The sequence below is a fragment of the Prinia subflava genome, chromosome 18 (assembly GCF_021018805.1).
Source record: "Prinia subflava isolate CZ2003 ecotype Zambia chromosome 18, Cam_Psub_1.2, whole genome shotgun sequence".
NCBI classification, from domain to species: Eukaryota; Metazoa; Chordata; class Aves; order Passeriformes; family Cisticolidae; genus Prinia; species Prinia subflava.
Genome location: NC_086264.1, coordinates 13,830,583 through 13,850,360, shown reverse-complemented (window position 1 = coordinate 13,850,360; position 19,778 = coordinate 13,830,583). Strand labels below are relative to the sequence as shown.

General features: G+C 42.7%; 1 protein-coding gene across 4 annotated transcripts in view; it reads left to right on the top strand.

The window, feature by feature from the left end:
* Positions 1 to 19,778, top strand: part of PTPN13 (protein tyrosine phosphatase non-receptor type 13) — an 80,002-nt gene that overhangs the window by 4,259 nt on the left and 55,965 nt on the right. For all 4 annotated transcript variants that reach the window (XM_063414976.1, XM_063414977.1, XM_063414978.1 and 1 more), the window contains exons 2-4: positions 10,741 to 10,860; positions 16,513 to 16,682; positions 18,437 to 18,502. In XM_063414976.1, the coding sequence (XP_063271046.1) occupies positions 10,746 to 10,860; positions 16,513 to 16,682; positions 18,437 to 18,502 (351 nt within the window). In that variant the 5' untranslated portion in view covers positions 10,741 to 10,745. The remainder of the gene's footprint in view (positions 1 to 10,740; positions 10,861 to 16,512; positions 16,683 to 18,436; positions 18,503 to 19,778) is intronic.

Genomic DNA, 19,778 nt, shown 5'->3' with positions numbered 1-19,778 from the left:
AGGCTTTGTTCTCAGGGTTTCGTCTGTCCTTTATCTTTTATGTGTAAATTTAATACACCGCAGAAATGTCTGCAACTAATATGTGAGGAATTAAAGGAGACCTGGTATTAAAACTGTTGATTTTTGATTGCTGGTGTTTATAGGGAATACAGTAGTTCTGCAGGATGTTGAGTATTACTAAGGATTTGCAGGTGGTAGGGTAATTAATGTCAGATTTAAGACTAGGTGCCGTGTTAGCTCCTGGTTCCTGCTTCAAACAATTGGTCATTAAATGAGGTGAGATGGGGCACTTGGAAAAGAGGAAAGCTTTATCTCCTGTTTTGCAGCTAAAATTAAAGCTCGAGGAGAAGAACTAACTGACCTAAAAATGATGAAAATTGAAGAGCACAAGTTTGGAACTGAACACAAACTTCTTCGTGAACTAATCTGATACTGTCAAAAACATCACGCTTTTTTAGCAGATTGAGAGACTTTTAATTTCTGTGTGTTCTGCCTTGTCAGAGGAAGGACATGGTTTTCTGGGGTTTCCCAGTTTCTCTATCCAACTGTGGCTAAAGTTTTTCTGTGTGTGTATTCCTGGGAGGATGTCTTCCTAAAGAGCATTTGTCTGTATCTGTGGGACAGGTATGGGTGGGAACATTCTGAAGAGCTGGGTGAAATTTCTGAAAGTGAATCTGCAAATGGCTTTCGTGTGGTGTTGACATCTCTGAGTGTTTGTACGGAGTGTTGGGTGCTTGGCTCCAGGCATGTGCAGAGAGGTGCACTGGAAATGGGGTATCTCAATGGTTTATTTAGAAAAGTAGATCTGGAGCTGGAGGTCTTTATGGGTGACTTTCCTTGTGCAACGCTGTTACAGGTGACTTGTATTTGTGCTGTAAGCTTGAAATTATGGTGAGCTTGTTAGGAAACACTCTGTTTACTTCTCAAGTAAAAGAACTTAAGAAGAGGCTTTTTCCTATCAGGCCTTTCCTTGAAAGCCAGTTTTGTTTGTTGAGGGGAGAGGGCTGTTAGAACATAAAATTCCTAATTTTTGATGTGCTTTTCTTCATAATGAAAGCCAGATAAATGAGTGGAAATACCACGTCCTCTGTGTTTCATGTCCAGTCCACACCAGCTGTTAAAGCTTTTTTGGCTACATGTGTTTAAGTTACAGATGCAGCTGATGCTCTCTAGCAGGCAGATGACAGTAATCTTCCAGGCACACTCCAGGGTATCCCTGTGTGCTGGATGAATCTGACAATAAATACGAGTTCAGTGCAGTAGCACGGTTCTGCCAGTGTTGTTGAAATGGTTGCATTTTTGTTCACTTAAGTGCTGTTTCAGAATTGGCATTGAAAGGCATAAAGATTTGTTCATGTAAATAATTTTTGTGGTAAATATGTCTGGGAAGTCTTGTTATAGTGACCTATTTAATAAGATTTGCAAGACATATGTAAGTTTTTGAGGAACCCCAAAACTTTACACTTAGATTTCCTGAAAGAGGTTTCTTCTGATGCTATAATCTGACAACGCTTAGCAAAACAAGCTAATAGTAAAGAACCTTAAATTTTGAACAGCTTCTTTTTTCAGTGTGCCCTGTCATTGAATCCCTTGAATGACCTTAATAAAGAATTTGAAGATTATCTGATTATAAAAGATTTGCTAGCTGGCAGTGCTGAGAGTTTGTTTCATCAGAAATATAGACTCATTTATTGAGTGGCTTTGCAGTTGGGTTATCACGTGTGTGGAACAGCCAAATCAGCCTGGAGCTTTAAGCACATGGGCTAACACGTAGAGCTGAATTACTGAGAGAGCTCTGTAAAGCTCCTTTATGTCAGTTTAAAATGTGTGTGCTCGCCATGACTGGCACAAGACTTGGATGTTTCACAGGTGTGATGCATTATAAAAAATGTCCTTTTTTAAAATTACTCTTGTTTCTAGAGGTTTTCTGATACCATTGCATCACCTTGGTTTGTTTCAGTTATTGGCAAACAGTTGAGGTAAGAATCATTTGTCTGTTTTTCCTTGATCTCTGATCCAATTCTATCCTCTGTGCGTTTGAGGAATCTGGTGTGTAAGGCAAGAAAACTTTAGGCTGGGTTTTTGTTGTTTTGTCACAAAATACTAAGGAAAATTCTAAAAATGGTTTTATAATAACTTTGACATTTTACATCCATGCAATGTCTTAAGAGAAAATATTTTGTATGCTGGAAGATTTATTGCTTTTGTTGGAAGAAACCATTTTCTGTTCTTTTTGATAGCTGAAAACATTTACTGATGTTTAGTAAAGGCAGCTTCGAGGTGTGCCTGGGTCCTTCCAGACCTTTAGCATGCTCTTGTCTAGTGAAATTTGAGAAGTTGCTGTGTTACAGCAAACAAAAGAAAATACTCTTTGTGAACTGCTTAATTGCAGCTGTGTTACTGGAACAGAATGTCGTGGGGAGTGAAAGTGTAAATGCTCAGAAGGGATTAGAGAAGTTAACAGAACAGAGACCATTAGTGACGATTAGATTTGACTGCGGCTTGAGCTCAGGAACTCAATAAACTGTGATTGCCAGAAAGGGGGTGGGAGAGCTGGCCTGATCCAGTTCTGTACTTCTTGTATTAAAAACACTGCTCCAGTTTCTGAACCCACAGAAATGGGAAGCTCTTCCAAACCGAAGTCTTCTTTAAACCCTTAAAAAATGCCCAAAAGCTTAATAAGAAATCTTTTGTGATCTGCCTCTGAAGCTCGTGTGTTGAGCTTGATTTGATGTTCAGAGAAGAACATCTGTCTGGTTCCAGCTGCAACTCCTTCCTGGTATCACATGAAAAGTACAACAAAAACCAACTTGTGGAGACATAAATAATTGGATTCCTTTTACAGATGAGAAACATATTGCTTAAGAAGGGAAGGACATTCTGTATAATAAGGGCCATTCTTTTTGTTCTTGCTCTCCTCAACATCAGATTCCTGTGCTCTGTTGATACTGCTGTGTGTGCTCTTTGGCCTTGCACAGAATAGTTGAAAAGAGCATTTTTCAATACAAAGCCCTTCATTTCGTGATATTGTCAGGCACTGGAGGAATTTCTGTCTTCAACTACTCAGTATTACTGAGCAGAACAGAACCAGCAAATTTACTTTAACGTGGTATTTGGAAATTTCTCTGGTGCTTGCACAGTGCAGGGTATAGTTTGCCATGTTATAGAAAATAATTGTGCCTTTTGTGCTTGACATTAGCTGAACTCTTTGATATACACAATAATTATTGCTGATTCTGTTCCACCCATTGCCTTTGCTTTGAGAATATTAAAGAGCTGAAGATCACAGAATTTAACTTTTCACCGTAATATGAACTGCTGGTTGGGAAGTCTGCTGCTGATGCAAAATCTGTTTGTTCTGCTTCCCTCTTCAGTGGTTTTGGAGAAATGGAAGAGAAACTATTGCTTGTCTAGACTTTAATAGTTTTTTATATATATATTTATTTTTTATGTAGACAACGTTCATTTCAAGGCTTATGATGTCTTTTCAGCGATAGGTTATAAATGCCAGTTAAAAAAACCTAGCAACAAACAACACAATGGTTGTGCCAAGAAGTAATATGCATCTAAAAAGAGTGATTGCTTTCTACAATAGTTTTGGAACCTCAAGGTATAAAGTCTTCCAACTCTTGTCAAAGAATCTGTGGAATTCAGACTTTGCTGTGTGAGAAAAGCTCTCCTTAGTCACCAGCAGGCGCCTGGGTATACAGAGCAGCTGTAAATTGTGAGTGACTCCTGGGTCGGGAAGTTTGGCTTTCCTTCACCTTCCTTTTTTCCCCACTCCATCTGCCAGTGGGAGAAATTGGGGTTTTTATTTACCTCTTCGTAGACTGATGCTGTAAAATCAAGGGTGAAGTCTTGCAGCAACTTCTGTACAAGTAATTATTGTAAAAGGTCACTAGAAAATGGGAGAAATCACTCACCAGCGTGGTAGGAAGCAAAAGCTAGGTTAATGCCAGCTGTTTTCAGTTAAATTTTCCACAAAAGCTCAAAATTTTAATCTATACCTTTTAAAATGCAGGCTGTGAAGGGTTCTGTACATTTATTTCCCCCTGAATAACTGGATTAATATTCAGTGTCTAGGTACATGGATGAAAAAGGATCAATAGTGTAAAGCCAAGTGGTAAAGCAATTTTTTGAGGAAAAAGTACTTTTCTTCTGAAATTTATTAGTAATGGTCCACCGAATCCCTTAATTTTGCCATCAAGGCTTGATATCTGTAAGGATTTTTAAATTTATTTTTCTTGTGTGAAAGTTTCTAACGTTCCTGGCTGCTCCTTTGCCTGTCAGCTGGGTGTTTCTCCTTGGCTACAGCAGCCTGTGTGTGCTTCAGTGCAGGCACAGGCTCTGCTCTCGCTCAGCTCTCTGGTGAAGTCTGGGTTCCAGCTTTTGTGCACAGTGGGGAATCTGTGGATAACTTCCCACTGTGGACTAAGATAATAATGCAGCCCAAGGGTGTAAGATGCCTTTTTGTCCTTCTAATATGAATGTTTATCATCCAGACAAAGCAAATCTTCCCAGAACTCTGGGGTTTTTTTGGTGATAGCAGGTTTGGTATTATGTCATGGGAGGAGGTGCTGCTGTCTTGTTTTTCCTGTTTTTTTGGCAATGGCATCTTCTGTAGCTTGTTCTGTCCTGTAATCTCTCCAAGTACCAAAACATTATGGAGTGCAGATAGTGATCAGAGGGAGTTCTTTGTCCATTCTGTGTGTGGAGCTCAATCAGATCTGTTACATCACTGACTGTCTATTTGTCTCTGCTGTAGATCAGGCAGTCTGTTTTGTATGGAAGGCCTGAGGAGTTGCAGAAATCACTCCTGCAGGTTTTTCATGTTGTCAGATGATGCTGAAGCTCCTTTGGGGTGAGGGTCTTCTTTACACTCCAAATCCATTGTCTTTCTTGGCTCAGGAACCGTGAGCTTGGTAAGCATTGGAAGCTGGGCAGAGGTAACAAATAGATGAATGTCTTGTGAAAGAGAAATGCCACGTTGTCCCACCTAACAGGAGAAGGACCAATAGTCACACCACCTTTGAGGGCAGGTAAGCCATGGAGAATATCGTGGCTGTAGGACTGAATAAATCACGCGTAACCGCTGAATTGAAGATGAATCATAAATTGGGTGTGTGTTAGAAATTTGTTCAAGGGGCAGTATAGTCAATTTAACAATTGTTCAGTTGTAAACACATACTGAATCATGCAGTATATAATTATATATTATTTCTGAAGTGTGGGGAGCAGAGTGGCAGGGTGAGGGACTCAACTGGTCGGGTTCTGATTAACTCCTATGATTTTGGCACAAAGCCATATGTGTTGTGTCAACTCATGTTTTGAAGGAAGATCATGATTTCCTAACCATAGGCATTCCAAGTCTTCAAGTGGCTTTGTCTACTAATTAATCTGGAGCTAAAACCTCCTAATTGCAGGATTTAAACTAGACAGTATAAGCTGCTCAGGAAGGTTTTGGCCTCCATAAAGAGCTCATTTAAAAAGCAAACTTCCATGACCAAAAATCTTCATGTTTTATGTGGAATCATCAAACTGATGGCTGTCTCTAGACATGCTGCTAAATAGTTGTCACACAGAATATACTGTTCTCTATACTTGGTGTATACCACATCTTAAGAGTTGAGTGGGCAAAAGATAGGTAAATTTTGATGTATGCTATCAGTTGCAGGGAATGGATCAGCTGTGGATGGTTGGATAAAGAAAATCTGCCTTTAAAATCCAGGGTTTTTTTCAGTATTAGCAAGATATTGGTGGGTAACGTGCTTGAAGACCCTGGGAGTGTATATGCAGAGAATAAGCACAGCTTTAGTCTTACATTCATTTCTGTATGCTTGAGTATGGGAGGAAGTGGAGGAAGAAGGGATGTGCAGTCTGAGAGGACAAGTGATCACCTGATGATGTGGAAACAGTTTCTGTGGGACAGGAAGGTGTTAGGCAGAGATCTCCCCATTTGTCCTGTGTGCATTTTACTCTGGTGTCTTCTATATTATGGTTTAACCGAATTCTGTTTCATGTAGGGTGTGTTGGACCTTAGGTCACCTAAATTACGTTCCATAGACAGATTCTCAGTTACTGGGGGGAAAACTGAGATGTATCCTGTTCCACTTCCAACAGTCTGCTCTTCAGCTCAGCATTGCTTCAGGAACGGGAAATATCTTTCCTATCACTTGAACAGCAATTAAATGCTTTCAAGAAACAGCAGTTGAATAGATTATTTTGTTTCTGGAAAATTAGTTGCTTATGGAGAAAAGGAAGTGCTGTGAAGTCCTTTAAAGGACAGGGTTTTTAAAGATGATTGATCCTTTTGAAGTTCTTTGCAGGAAATGGTTCTACCCTGTGAGACCTGCTGGTGCTACCCTTGCAGTACTCTGTGTGTGTAGAGGACAGATGGAGGTCTCTTATTAGAGTCGCAGCCCATCTGCTGCTATCAAATCTGTTTTTCCAAATGCTTGCAGAATCTTATTTAAATCTACCTTGGGCAAAACCTTTAATAGGCTTTAGGGACCCTCTCACAAGGCTTTCAGGTAGTTCATGTTGACTTCTCAAAACCGATCAGTGTTCCTGCCCATTTGTAACTCTCTTTGTCCTTATGCCGTGGTCCTAGAAACACAGATTTTCTTGTGTGTACGGTTCTTGACAGCTGAAATGTAGGCCTCTGTTTCATCTTGTCTGTTTTTCAGGCTTGAAATTCAGACTTTCACAATAATAATTAATCATCACTTGTGTGAATAATAGCTTTACTCTCAGACAGGTGAGTTCACTGATAAGATATCCATGGTGTCATCTATCTGCAGACCTTGTAATGTTCTGTTCCTTTCTTTTTTTTTTCCTTTTTTTCTTTTTTTTTCCCCGAAATGAACCTAAGAAATTATAACTGTCTAAGAATGCAACACACTTTTTGTTTTCTGCTGCAACTCCTCTGTGTCTGTGGTGTTGCCTGTGGTGTAGAGCATGTGTAATTGCTTAAGGAAATCTAAATTTGCCAGAAGCACCTTAAGTTACTATTTTTGTGCCTGTCTGAAGGACTTTGGAGTGCCACATCCAAGAAAATAAAGAACTTTTAGTCACTTGGCTTAATTTTTTGCTGATCTAGTTATGCTGCCTTTGTGACACTGATTATTACATCACTGCAAGGGGACTGCCTTACCGAGAAGAGGCATTTTAAAGGAAGATACCATTCTCTGTTACTGAGACTGAAAGGATTCTGACAGAATCTGAGCCCTTTGGTACTACAGCATTTGTCTGATGTAGTACAAGTTATCTCTTCATTACCGTGGAGAGGCCTTAAGCTAAGCTTTTAAAATCTACTCTAAAGTAAGTTGATCCATTAGTGAAACTTACTGGTAGAGCCACCGAATTTCTAGTCTGTGGTGTTCAATATTTGAGCATTACTCTTCTCAAACATTGGGAACTGATGATGAATAATATAAAATAATGTACTGGATGAAAAGGCAGTTACTGTACCAAGGGATTATCACTGCTCCTTCAGTTGCTCAGCAGAGCCCCCGTGTTTTATTTGCAGATGGCTTTAGAATGTCAGTACTGACTGACTTGGAATAATGCTTTCCAGGGGCTCCATGACATTTAAATCAGGTGCCACTGCTCCTGCTCCCCTGACAGAAGTGTTCGTTGTAAGGACAGACCTCAGCCGTGACCTTTCCACAGTATGTGAGGAATGCGTGGCTCTCATGAAACAGTGCAATAACCCTGGATTAAAGCTGGAGCTGCCATCCTTGGTGCCTTTTGTCTGAGAGCACATCATCACTCCATCCTGTAGTAAGAGGCCTTTTTGCTTCTGCTTATTTCAGGTCATTAGAAGGGTCTAATTTGTTAGGTGTGAATGAGGATGTTACTGGTTCATGTGCCATCTAACAAGTGTCACTATTGCCAAGCTGCTTTGTCCTGAAATTTCTTTTTTTTTTTTTTTTTCTAAAGCCTTAGTCACAGGTCCCCTGCTCCTACTTAGCAATTAAAATGAAAGTTGCAAGTATGAGAAATGCATCCAGGAGACGTGCCCTCTCCGAGGTGGAGCAGATCAACAGCAAAATAAGGGAGTTGCCCAAGAATCTCACACTGACAATTAAACAAAGAGAGGGATACAAGAGTCATGCTGCGATTTATGTGGATTAAGCTTACTTTGTAGTGATAATTATATACTCTTCTGAATAAAATTTTAATATCAAATGTGAAGCATCAGCTACCCTCATGTATAAAAAGGCATTCTGCAGTTGCCTAGAAAACACGACTTTCATGATCATTATACACAATTTGGACTGGCTTTACTAGTTTGCCCAACACGAAGCTTCAGATAAACAAGTTTATCTGGTTCTGGTGATGGAGACAGAAGAGCAGAGGGAGTCAACACTAACCCTTGCTTGTCTTCCATTGTGTGTTCAGGCCAATGCCAAAAGCTGATTTCTTTCACCTTTCAGGAAAGAAAACAAGCACTTTTTGAGTAAAATAAACACTGCTTGTCCTGGAGCTGCCAGCCAAGAGTCTCAGTATGTCACATTCCTCTGTCTTCCAGATATGGGAATATAACACTGATTCAAGGCTTTGGGAGGAGAAATGTTCCCATCTCATCTGTTCATCTGTGTGTGCTCAAGTAAAAGGCCAAGATTTATACTTGTGGGAGTGTTTTCACATTGTGTTTTCTCACAAATCTGAGCTAGTTTCTGTTCCTTGCTCAGGGGTTCTGGGCTCAAGCAGCAAGCTATCAGTTTGAAGAGGAAATGCAGTTTCAAAGAAATTTTCTTGGTATAGGTTGACGATTTGCCCAGGAGCATGAGATTTTTGTTTTGCTGACATTTCTTCCTGCCTGCCTACAGGGGAGAAAGAGGAGAACATGGAAGGAAAATATGTGAGTGGAAGCAGCTAATCTATTCCATAACAGGAGGAGGGGAGAAATACTTGGGTGGTAATACTAATCTCTGCTGACCTCTCTAGAATGAAAGAGGAGGAGTAGTGCTAAGGTGATATTGTCAGGTCACAGGTTGGATGAAAAGCATCATGAGAGTGTGGGTCTTTTCAGAAAAATTTTGGGTTGCCTGATTTCTGGCAGCTCTTTAAATACTTTAAAAAAGAGGAGGGAAATGTAGTTGGATCTTGTGGGGCTGTGTCCCCCCTCTTCTTATCTATATGAGAAATCTAAAAAGTGGATGTGACACAAGGATTTGTTTCCTTATCCTTCAAAACAGTAATTGAGACTAATGTGCAGTAATTAACTCAAGAGCGGGACTCTAAAAGAAAAAAATTCTTTAAGCACAGTTGACTTGATTAGCTTGTGTATTTGACTTGATTGCATGCTTGACTTGACTATTTGCAAATAATGCCTTATTTTCTGGATAGTCTATGCAAATTGGACCTGCGGCTATAGGAAAACCACATTTTGTGTGTGGATTTGAAAATAAAATTTCAAAGATTACTGAAGTGCAAGCTTTCTATCTTGGCTCCAGGGTTCTGCACTTCAGCCCAGTTTCAGCAACAGTATTACTGGGGATAAACTAATTGGTGTATGTAGTCCAGATCTTGTTTGAGGTGTAAGATGTGGGCCAATGTAAATAAATAGCGTAGATGCCAGGATTCTGAAATTACAGGGCATAGTAATGGCTTAAGGTGCTCAGGTTCTGAAAGGGAGAGACCAGACTTTCAGAATTGTCCAGGCAAGGACAAGGTAAGGAAAAAAGCAAGGGCTATGTTACTAAAACCAAAACACCAAGCTGTCAAGCATCAGTTAAACTGACGCAATTTAGCCTTTTGACTTTTAGTCTGTTTTATGAACTTTTTGACTAATATTACAGTATTGCAGTCTTTCAGTCTTTAATAATCACAGTTAAGGCAATAGATTCTTAATATTTTGGATGGCAACAGTTCAATAAAATTTGGAAAGAATAGACCTTTAAAATTTACCAAATTCTTTGTTGCTGTTGGAGACCTTCAAATTTAAAATGTGTGAGGAAAAATGGTGGTGGTTGGGGGAAATGAGAATTCTGATGCATGAGTAAGCAATTAAAAAGTGAGGTGGTGTGAAGACTTCGTAAGTGGTAGGGAAAAATGTATATACCTTGCAAACAGTGATTTTGGCAGAATTAGTCGGTGTGAAGGGCTGCTCCTCCCGTCTTACTTGGGACAGAGCAAGTGGAGGGCTGGCACTGTCTGGATATTGCACAGGTGGTGTGCTTTAAACATGGGTTGCTGGGGCTCTAAAATGAGGCTTTTCAAAGGCAGGAGGTCCCTGCTCGTGTTGAGGCAAGCGCCAGAGCCCCGTGCCCCTCGTGGGGGACGTGTGCACTGTGTGTGTAGAGGAGGAGCCGCGGCTGCTCCTCAGAGGCTCTCTGCAAACAGGGCCTGAGACACGGGAGAGCCTCTGGCCCAGGCACCCCGGGACTGTGCTGCCTGCATGGCTCAGGGTGAATGTGCCGAGAAACTGCGCCCAGAGCTTGTTAGTACAAATGAGTTACCCCTGAATCTGCTCTCTTGTCCTGGAGCACAAAAGCTGCCTCCACAGTGCAGCTCCCTTCCTGTGGAAACAGTATTCCTGTGTGGTCTGGGAGTGAGTTCTGCCCCAGAACAAGCAGTCTGTCAGGTTCATGTCTGTGCACCTCCAGGTATGTTCTGTTAGTGCTGGAGAATCTCTGTGACTGAGGTGGAACATGGGTTATGACTGCTGGAGTACTGTGTGCATGGAGAACAGAAGATGTTATTTGTTCTTACGTGAGTCTGTTTATTTCCCAGGTAACATGCATGTGTCACTAGCGGAGGCTCTGGAGGTTCGGGGGGGACCACTGCAAGAAGAGGAGATATGGGCCATCTTGAATCAAAGTGCAGAGAGCCTTCAGGAGCTATTCAGAAAAGGTGAGCATTTTTTATGATTGATAAATACAGAACTGGAAACATCTTAGCTGTATTAATGTGCCATATAAGTAAACTGCCTTGTCCTTGCTGGGCTCTAAACCCAACCAGTACCTCGCTCCTGGGTTGTCCTGGGTAAGTGCCTCTCTGCACCCAGCCCAAAGGTTGCTTTCAGCCATCACTTCATGTTCTGCCAGAACCTGTGGCACATCCCATTTCTTGTGAGAATAACTTCAGTTATTTTACACCCATTGAAATGAGATGGAAACATAAGAAAAAAGTGATACATAGGTCTGAGACCACTGGAACACTTTGGTACTGAATGAGACATAGAAATGGGTACTGTGCAGTCATGACCAGTGTGCTCTGAAGAGATTTTGTCTCAAAGGTGAGAAACAGAAAACTTCACCAGAGGGGTAGATGTGATTCCCCAAAGTGCAGGTGGCAACACCTGTGTAGCTGCTGAGAAGAATGTGGTGTTGTCTTGTACTTCAAAGGAGTAGAAGTATTTCTTCTCCCTCCCACCTCAGTATCTGCAATACTGCTAATAATACACATTTTAGCACTAGGTCTGAATATGGAACTTCCCCCTTCCTTATGTTTTCCTTTATTTTCTTTAAAATCGCATTGCTCAGCCTCTGGGAGTGGTCTCTGCTGGATACTTCCCAGCTCCAGAGAGGGCACATGTGGGCAGACACTGCTAAAGGTGCCTGATTTCTGATCACACTTGACTTAGCTTTACAAGTATGAATTTTACCAACTTCTCCAACATATTTTTTGCCAGTTGAATTATCGGTAGTTTTGACATCACATTCAAATGTACCTTCTTCCCTTTCCCAGTGTTCTCACAGCCCTGTGTGCTCTCCCTGTTGGAATGCTGAGTTTATTGTTGCAGTTTGACCAACTGACCTGTCCTGCTGCTTCTCATATTGCAACCAAAGGAAAGCTGGCTTTCCTCTCTTTCACTCTTTGTTGTCTCTTAGAGACAGTCAGGAGAGTTATTTCTTTTAAGAGGGCAGATTGTGAAGACCTTGATTTAAGAGGGATCTTGAATGATTAGAGGTTTACTCTTGCAAACTTTACAGGAATTGACATGTGGAGCTCCATCCTGCAATCCACCTGCAAGATCACTGTTGTGTGAGCACACAGTAGTGAAACAATTTAAAACTTTATCCATGGTCTGCATTTTTATTGCAGAAGGTAGTCTCCACTGGAAATGAGAGCTGGCCCTTTCTTGTCCTGAGAGCAGTACAGAAAAGTTACCATAATCTCTGTGCAGACTGCATGCAGGCATCAATGAGAACACAGTCAGCCCTCCTGCAGAAGAACGAGTACTGGAAGATGAGAGCCCAAAACACAAATCTGCCCCAGGACTTCTGATAGGTGTTTTTAAGGCAGGGGAATGTTTGCCAGCCAAGATTGACTAAGGTGGCAGAAGATTCTGATCTTACTTCCTATCTGTGAAGACCAAAACACAGATTCAGATAAAATCAGTGCCAGGAGAATCAGTCTCTTTTTTGGAGATAAAACTGTTTTATTGAGTTGTTTTTCTGCTAGTTCAGCAAACTGCTTTCAGTTGCATGCTATTAATTAACCTGGGATATAGCCTTTGGTAAAACACACTTCAAGAGACACTCAAATGAAAGAGCTTTTCTGTGTAGCTAAGGTTGATAAAGGTAATCTAATTCCTCCCAGCAAGAGTTGGATAACCAGACAGTCTTTAATGAAGGTTGTCTTCACTAACAAAGTAATCTAGAAACTTTTTTTGTCATCTCAAATATCAGTTTCTGTGCTGGCTTATGAAGGTGGTGTTGACGTGCAGGAACAGAAAATGTGAAGGTTCCTGTAGGCTTTTCTGACTCAGTTTTGGTTTTCATTTGTGGAGGATTTGTAGCAAACAGGGGATCCTAAAGAAATCTTGTTTTCCTTGGTCAAATTTCAGGCCCATTTCTTCCATGCATATGGTGTGGAAGAGCTATTTTATGGCAGAGGGTGAGTTTCCAAAATTTTTCAGAACTGACTGGTCACTCCTGGGCAGAGGGAGATAGGGCAGGCTTTTAGCTTCTGCAAGATCACAGCGTGTTCAGCTTTGACCAGCTCTCAAAAGGGCTCTTCCTCCCTGTCCAGAGTCCTGGAGTCCCTGAACATGCTGTTCTGTAATAAAACATAAGCTTTGCTGAGTGTTTTGTACATTGTTTCTTCAAAAAAAAAATTAAATTAGGCATATTGTTCAAGAGTCTGTGCTCCAGCTGTTTGGAAATGAGGGGGATAAAAAAGGCCATGGAAATAGCCAGCTCTTAAATTGCCATCTGTTGGCAGCCTCCCCACACCAGCCCAGGAACCACAGACACTCAAAGGAATTACCAGTCCAAGTAATTATTTATGTATGTGATCCTGGTAGAGTTTTGGTAGTTTGTTTCAAGTTGGGAATCTTCCTATCACTCTGATAAATGAGAACCTGTTCTTCAATTAATTTCTTACTTAAGATAGTTTCTGGAAATTAGAAAAAATGTCCCATGCAAGCTTCTGTTACAGATTTGATGACTTCTTGATATATAAAAGTTGTGCATGTCTTTTAGTGAGTCTACTTATCCATCCAAGCACTGAACAAAAGAAGCACAGGATGAAAATCCATTGTCTTCATGCTTAATTGCATCATGCCTGATTCAGCAGCAGATACAGAAATGTGCATATTTTTATCCCTCATTGTATTTACGGTTCTAACAGATGTTGAACTCCTTAAAAATACTTCACAAATTTGTTTCTGTCATTAAAAATGAAAGCTTAGATTGGAATGCCCAGTTGCTAATCACCAACTTAGAAGATCAGCTCTGGTAGCTGTCTTGTCAGCACATTCTAAGCTGTTAAGTGAAGGAGAAGGACAATGTGGGACTCAGTAGCAGATCTGACACCAGTTGCACTGGTGATGTTGAGATTAATCTGGAGATTTGAAAAGGCCGATACCAGACCTGCCCTTCTCTTACATCTGTTTAATTATCTGCAGTAACGATTTTGTTGTTGAAAGGGTGTATCAGCTGTTTCAGACGTGCTGGATCTTGCACTCAGAGCTCCATGAGGTCAAAGGAACAGGTCTTTGAAGTAATCTCAAATGTGAGTGTATAAGCATAAGGAGAATGCTGTGCTCGCTGCTGCTGGGAATTATAAAACAGGCGTCCCTCTAATTTGCTGGGTTTAACTGGAAAAGGTTTATCTAAACTTGAAAGTGGGAAAGCCTTCCTATGTCACTTAGGCCACTCCTGTTCTAAAGTGTGCGTTGAGGATTCTCAAGATAATTGGACCTTAAGTTTGGAGACATGTATCTAAAGGAAGGGGAAAGAAGGGGGGAAGTGAGTCTGATATTAAAAAGACAGGCTGAGCAGAGAAAGAGTCTTTGCAAGTTGAATGTCTTGCAAATTTGCGTATGGGAAATGATTTATGTAAAGAAAAGTTATATCATCTGGAAGTGGATGTGAAGAAGGAAGATTATGGTTTTCAGGGACCTGTAAATCTTGCTGACAGTCAAACTACTGTAGCTGCTTTGCTTGAGTAAATGTAATGAAAAAAAGGAAGACAAAGTGTGAAATATGTTTATGAGGACTAGTGGTGAGTCAAAGACCTCAACCAGATGACCTCAAAGTAGTAATAGACCTTGTGAGGGCTATGGAGGGAAGCAAAGATGTGTGTTGAAAACCTTGTGTGTATTTTTGGGTTGTCCTGTGCTTTTTAGAGATTTGTGTGTGTGTTCTGTGCTAATGGCTGTGGCCTAAGAGAGAAGTGGGGGGAAAAAGATCCTGAAGGACTGACTTGAGTGTGATTGTAGCTTAGGAATTCAAAATTACCTGCCATCAATATTGTAAAATAGATCCATTTCAAGTATTTGTCTTCATGTCTCTTAGAATGTGGTGGGTCTTTTTTATCTTAGGCTATTTGTATGCTGTTAAAGCACATAAAGGATTTTTTCCTCTCTCCTTTGTTTGGCAGATGCTCTGTAGCTGAAGATTGTTTCTGTTTTTATTGTGTTTAAAGGCAGTTCACTTTAAGTAAGACCCCGCTATTTATCTCTGTCTTGGCACTGCTTGAAGTGCTGTGCTCTCACAAGTGTTTTGTTACTGGGTTGCATAGTTCTGGAGTTAACTCAGAACACTGGCAGCTCCAGCACAGCTGAAAGCCTGCTGGATAGAAAAATGGACCAGGAGCCACATCCTGAATTCCAGTGCTTTTAGAAAAAAGGGTCTGAAACCCTTTTTTGCCTTTTGTTTTTTCTTTTTTGTCATTTTCCTCAGTATTTTCAGGAGTGTGTTACCCTTACTGCTTCTGTAAATTATTCTGAAAGCCTAAAATGAAGATGACACAAACATCATTACTGGAAAATAGTTTCTTTTGTTTTCTTATACTTGCTGGCTATTTGGTGCATTGCAGCTTTGCTACTTTTGTATCCATGTTGCAAACACGTTAGGGTAGTGTTAGGAAAAAGGATTTCCTTAGGTATATCTACCTGGTTGGAGCTTTGAGATGGTTATTTTGTTTTACGATGCATGCCCTAAGGAAGGAACTGGAGAATTAATTGTTTTGAAAGTCAAAAGCCAACTCAGGTGGTGTTCCTAAAAGTGTTTTTGGAAGCTTTGCTATATAATGTAGTATTTTCTCATTACATATAATAGGAAGGGCCTGTCCATCTGTGTTTCCTTTTTTTTAACATCTGAACTTGCTGCCACAACAGTGAACAGCACTTGTTCCGTTTGTATCAGAGGAAGTGCGGGCGGAAAACTGAAGGACTTACTTGGGAGATCCTTTTACACCTGATACCTGCACGCAGTAATTTAATACATTTCATAGGAGATTAGCAATATTCTAGATTACAAGATAGTCCAGCAGTCTGGAGACCAGCACTGTAGGAATATCCTGAGCTGGAGAGTGGAAAATGTTCGTGGTGGTGCCAAGGGAGGAAATTATTACTCTGCTGTTTTTGCTTACTGTGTCAAGGGAAAGGACATATCAATCAAACGTGTGTCTCCTCAGATCTTTGATATATTCATATATTGTGTAGCACAAGACAGAGCTATTGCTTTTTCGCCTGTGAAAAAATAAAAGTTAACTTTTATTTTTACTGAGTAAAACCTCATGCTTCCTTCAGTAAAAGTGAGTTGATTCATCTTTGAAGTGTAGAAAAAAATATTTTGTCCCCTTCCATTAGCCACTCTAATGAGTTTTTTCGTTCCCCACTAACTTTGTCTGCTCTCTTGCACACATTGCTGCTGCAGTAATGTTGTGCTAGGATAGGAGCAAACTCCATTCCTACTGAAGGAATTAGCCTTAATGAGATGTGCACTGCAGAAAGGGAACGTTTTATATGCCAACTGTAACATAAATGAAATAACTTCAGCACAGGAAATTGTGAGTATTTTAGCAGGCTCTTCCTGAGCTTGCTGGTATGAATAATAGCAAAGGATAGTCATAAAAGGTAGGTGTTACTCCCCAGTGTGATTAAAATTGAGGTTGCTGTTGTGGTTATGAGACACCACAGGTGGAAAAGGAAGCATCAATCTATTCCACTAAGAGTATGTAGGCTGATAATAAACTGACATCCAGCAAGGGCATCAAACAACATTGCTTCATTTTCAGTGTGGTTTTGTTTTTTTCCCTTTTCAACTCCAGCTGATCCTGCTGCTCTGGGATTCATCATTTCCCCGTGGTCTCTGCTGTTGCTCCCCTCTGGCAGTGTGTCCTTTACGGATGAGAATGTGTCCCAGCAAGACCTGCGCGCGTTCACAGCCCCCGAGGTTCTGCAGAACCACTCGCTGTCGTCCCTGTCCGATGTTGAAAAGGTGCAGTGCCTCTTCCTTGGAGGGCAGCTCGGGGCTTTGGCTGGTGATCCCTTCACAAAACAGCTTTAACTGTCCTTTTTGTCTCCCCGTGGTTCGTGATTCATGTAATTTCTTTGAGGGGTGGGGGAGGGATCCTCCTGCTTTGTTTTTGCTGGTTAAAGTGGGATGGTGATTATAGTTGTATGTGAGGAAGAGTCTCTGCAAGCCCTGGCCACCTACATACCTGGGCAGTGGCTGCAGAGAATTTCCCCTTCTCCTTTTTAACTCTTTCACAGGGCAGATGTTCAGACAGGTGAGGTTTGTATGTGTGATCTCCCCCAGGTCACTGAGAGGTACAGTCAAAATTACTATTTTCTCAGCCGTACTCTAGACAAGAACTTGTTGTGAATGGTAACACTTTCCCAGAAGAGTGTTCCCCTGGCTTAGTCAAAGATATTTAGCAGTGGGAGTGAGAAGGAAGCTGAGCTATTTCCATCTCCTTGGCTTCCCTGAATCAATAATCCTCAGAGGGAAGCTGGCCACAGCCAGTGTTGTAATCTGGGAACAATTATGACATTTGGCAGTGCTCCTCCAGGAAGAGCAGCTCCTACTCCAGAGGAAAGTGGTATTGGCATCGACTGCTGTTGTGTGCACAAGGGCTATTAAAACATGTGTTTCTGTGTTGAATATTTTCTTCTAGCAGCTTTTTGTATATAGTCAGTTTTCTTCAGGGCTATATCACCGAGCACCTACTGAAAATCCACAGTCACTCCCAAGCCCTTCAGACATCCTTCTTGCCCTGTGTGTTGTCAAAACTAATGGTGTAGTAAAATATGTTTACAGTTTTGTCTATGGCAAAACTATAAACAATTAGAAACCTAGGCTGAAAGTTTTAATAGGGGAGTAAAAATAACACTGACATCAATGAAGACTCAAGTTCAGTTATGTAGGATGCAGCTGCCAAATCCTGTAGTCATACTATTGGAATTGTTGATTTGGTTTCAACAGGGACAACACTTTTGAAGACAGTAACTACCTCTAGTGCCAGCTCCAAAGTTAATGTACAAAACAAGCCTTTAAAATGGCAATAAAAATAGTTCTGAAGTGACAAGTTTGTGACCTTTGTCAGAGCTGATTGCATTCTTTGTTGTGCCAGTATTCACTGTGCTACTTTTTTTCTTTTTGAAATAAATGGAGGAGTGTTACTAGGAAAAGCCATGCTGTGATGTCTGCTGATCTTTAGGAAGGGAACACCCAGAGGGCCCTCTGTGGCCTGTGAATGCCAGCACAGAGCATTTCAATAGGCCATGGCCAAAGCTGGCACTCTGTGCTGGGCAGCGCTGATCAATCCTCGCTGATCAGGGAGGTGTGAATTCCTTTGCTGGTGTCAGCATGACCTTGCTGCATGGATGGAAGGTGATCCACTTAGCAGCTTATGTGGAAGAAGGAAGCTCCCTGAAACACAGCTTTGTACAAAAACTGCTGTCCTTTCGTGACTTGATTAGTCGAAGTTAGTAGGGCTGATAAATGGAGGCTTAAAATGGAGCGGAGAAGACAGGGCACTGGTTTTAGAGGCCATATGTTTTGTAGCACTGGGATTTGCTTCTCTGAACTTCGTGTAAAGGAGAGGTTGGATTTGAAAGAAAGTTGAGCTTAAATAGCAGAAATGCATTTCTAAGCAAAATGATGTTATGTTAGTTGCTATCCATCAAAAGTCTGCTTTGCATTTCCAGTCTTGTTCAATGAGTTGACAGATATCTTGTGTTCTATGGCAGGTCCATATTTATTCCCTTGGTATGGCACTCTTTTGGGGAGCTGACCATGAAGTTCCTCAAAGTCAGGTAAGTTTAGATTTGGTTTTGTTTAATATTTCAGACGTGATGTTGTTTGAGTGGCTCTGCGTTTGAGTTTGCATGGCAGGGTGTCCTGCTGAGACACTGAGGAGTAAGATGGATGCCCTCACAGGCATCTCACAGAGCATTTCACACAGGGGCCAGGCTGGAGAGGGGCACAGGGGCCAGGCTGGAGAGGGGCACAGTGGGCCAGGCTGGAGAGGAGCACAGGGGCCAGGCTGGAGAGGAGCACAGGGGCCAGGCTGGAGAGGGGCACAGGGGCCAGGCTGGAGAGGAGCACAGGGGCCAGGCTGGAGAGGGGCACAGGGGCCAGGCTGGAGAGGGGCACAGGGGCCAGGCTGGAGAGGGGCACAGGGGCCAGGCTGGAGAGGGGCACAGTGGGCCAGGCTGGAGAGGGGCACAGGGGCCAGGCTGGAGAGGGGCACAGGGGCCAGGCTGGAGAGGGGCACAGGGGCCAGGCTGGAGAGGGGCACAGTGGGCCAGGCTGGAGAGGGGCACAGGGGCCAGGCTGGAGAGAGGAGCACAGGGGCCAGGCTGGAGAGAGGAGCACAGGGGCCAGGCTGGAGAGGAGCACAGGGGCCAGGCTGGAGAGGAGCACAGGGGCCAGGCTGGAGAGAGGAGCACAGGGGCCAGGCTGGAGAGAGGAGCACAGGGGCCAGGCTGGAGAGGAGCACAGGGGCCAGGCTGGAGAGGAGCACAGGGGCCAGGCTGGAGAGGAGCACAGGGGCCAGGCTGGAGAGGAGCACAGGGGTCAGGCTGGAGAGGAGCACAGGGGCCAGGCTGGAGAGGGGCACAGGGGCCAGGCTGGAGAGGGGCACAGGGGCCAGGCTGGAGAGAGGAGCACAGGGGCCAGGCTGGAGAGGGGCACAGGGGCCAGGCTGGAGAGGGGCACAGGGGCCAGGCTGGAGAGGGGCACAGGGGCCAGGCTGGAGAGGGGCACAGGGGCCAGGCTGGAGAGGGGCACAGGGGCCAGGCTGGAGAGAGGAGCACAGGGGCCAGGCTGGAGAGGAGCACAGGGGCCAGGCTGGAGAGGGGCACAGGGGCCCAGCCTCCTGCCCAGGCAGGGCCAGCCCTGAGCAGATGGCACAGGAGTGCATCCAGACGGTTCAGTGAGGGAGACTCCACAGCTGCTCTGGGCAGTCTGTTCCACTCACTGCACAGGACACAAGTTTTCTTTCCACCCTTGGAGCTTTTCCTTGTGAAGTGTGGTGTTGTCTTGGAGGGAGAAGGTGCTGGTAGCACGTTTCTGTTGGATTCCATGAAG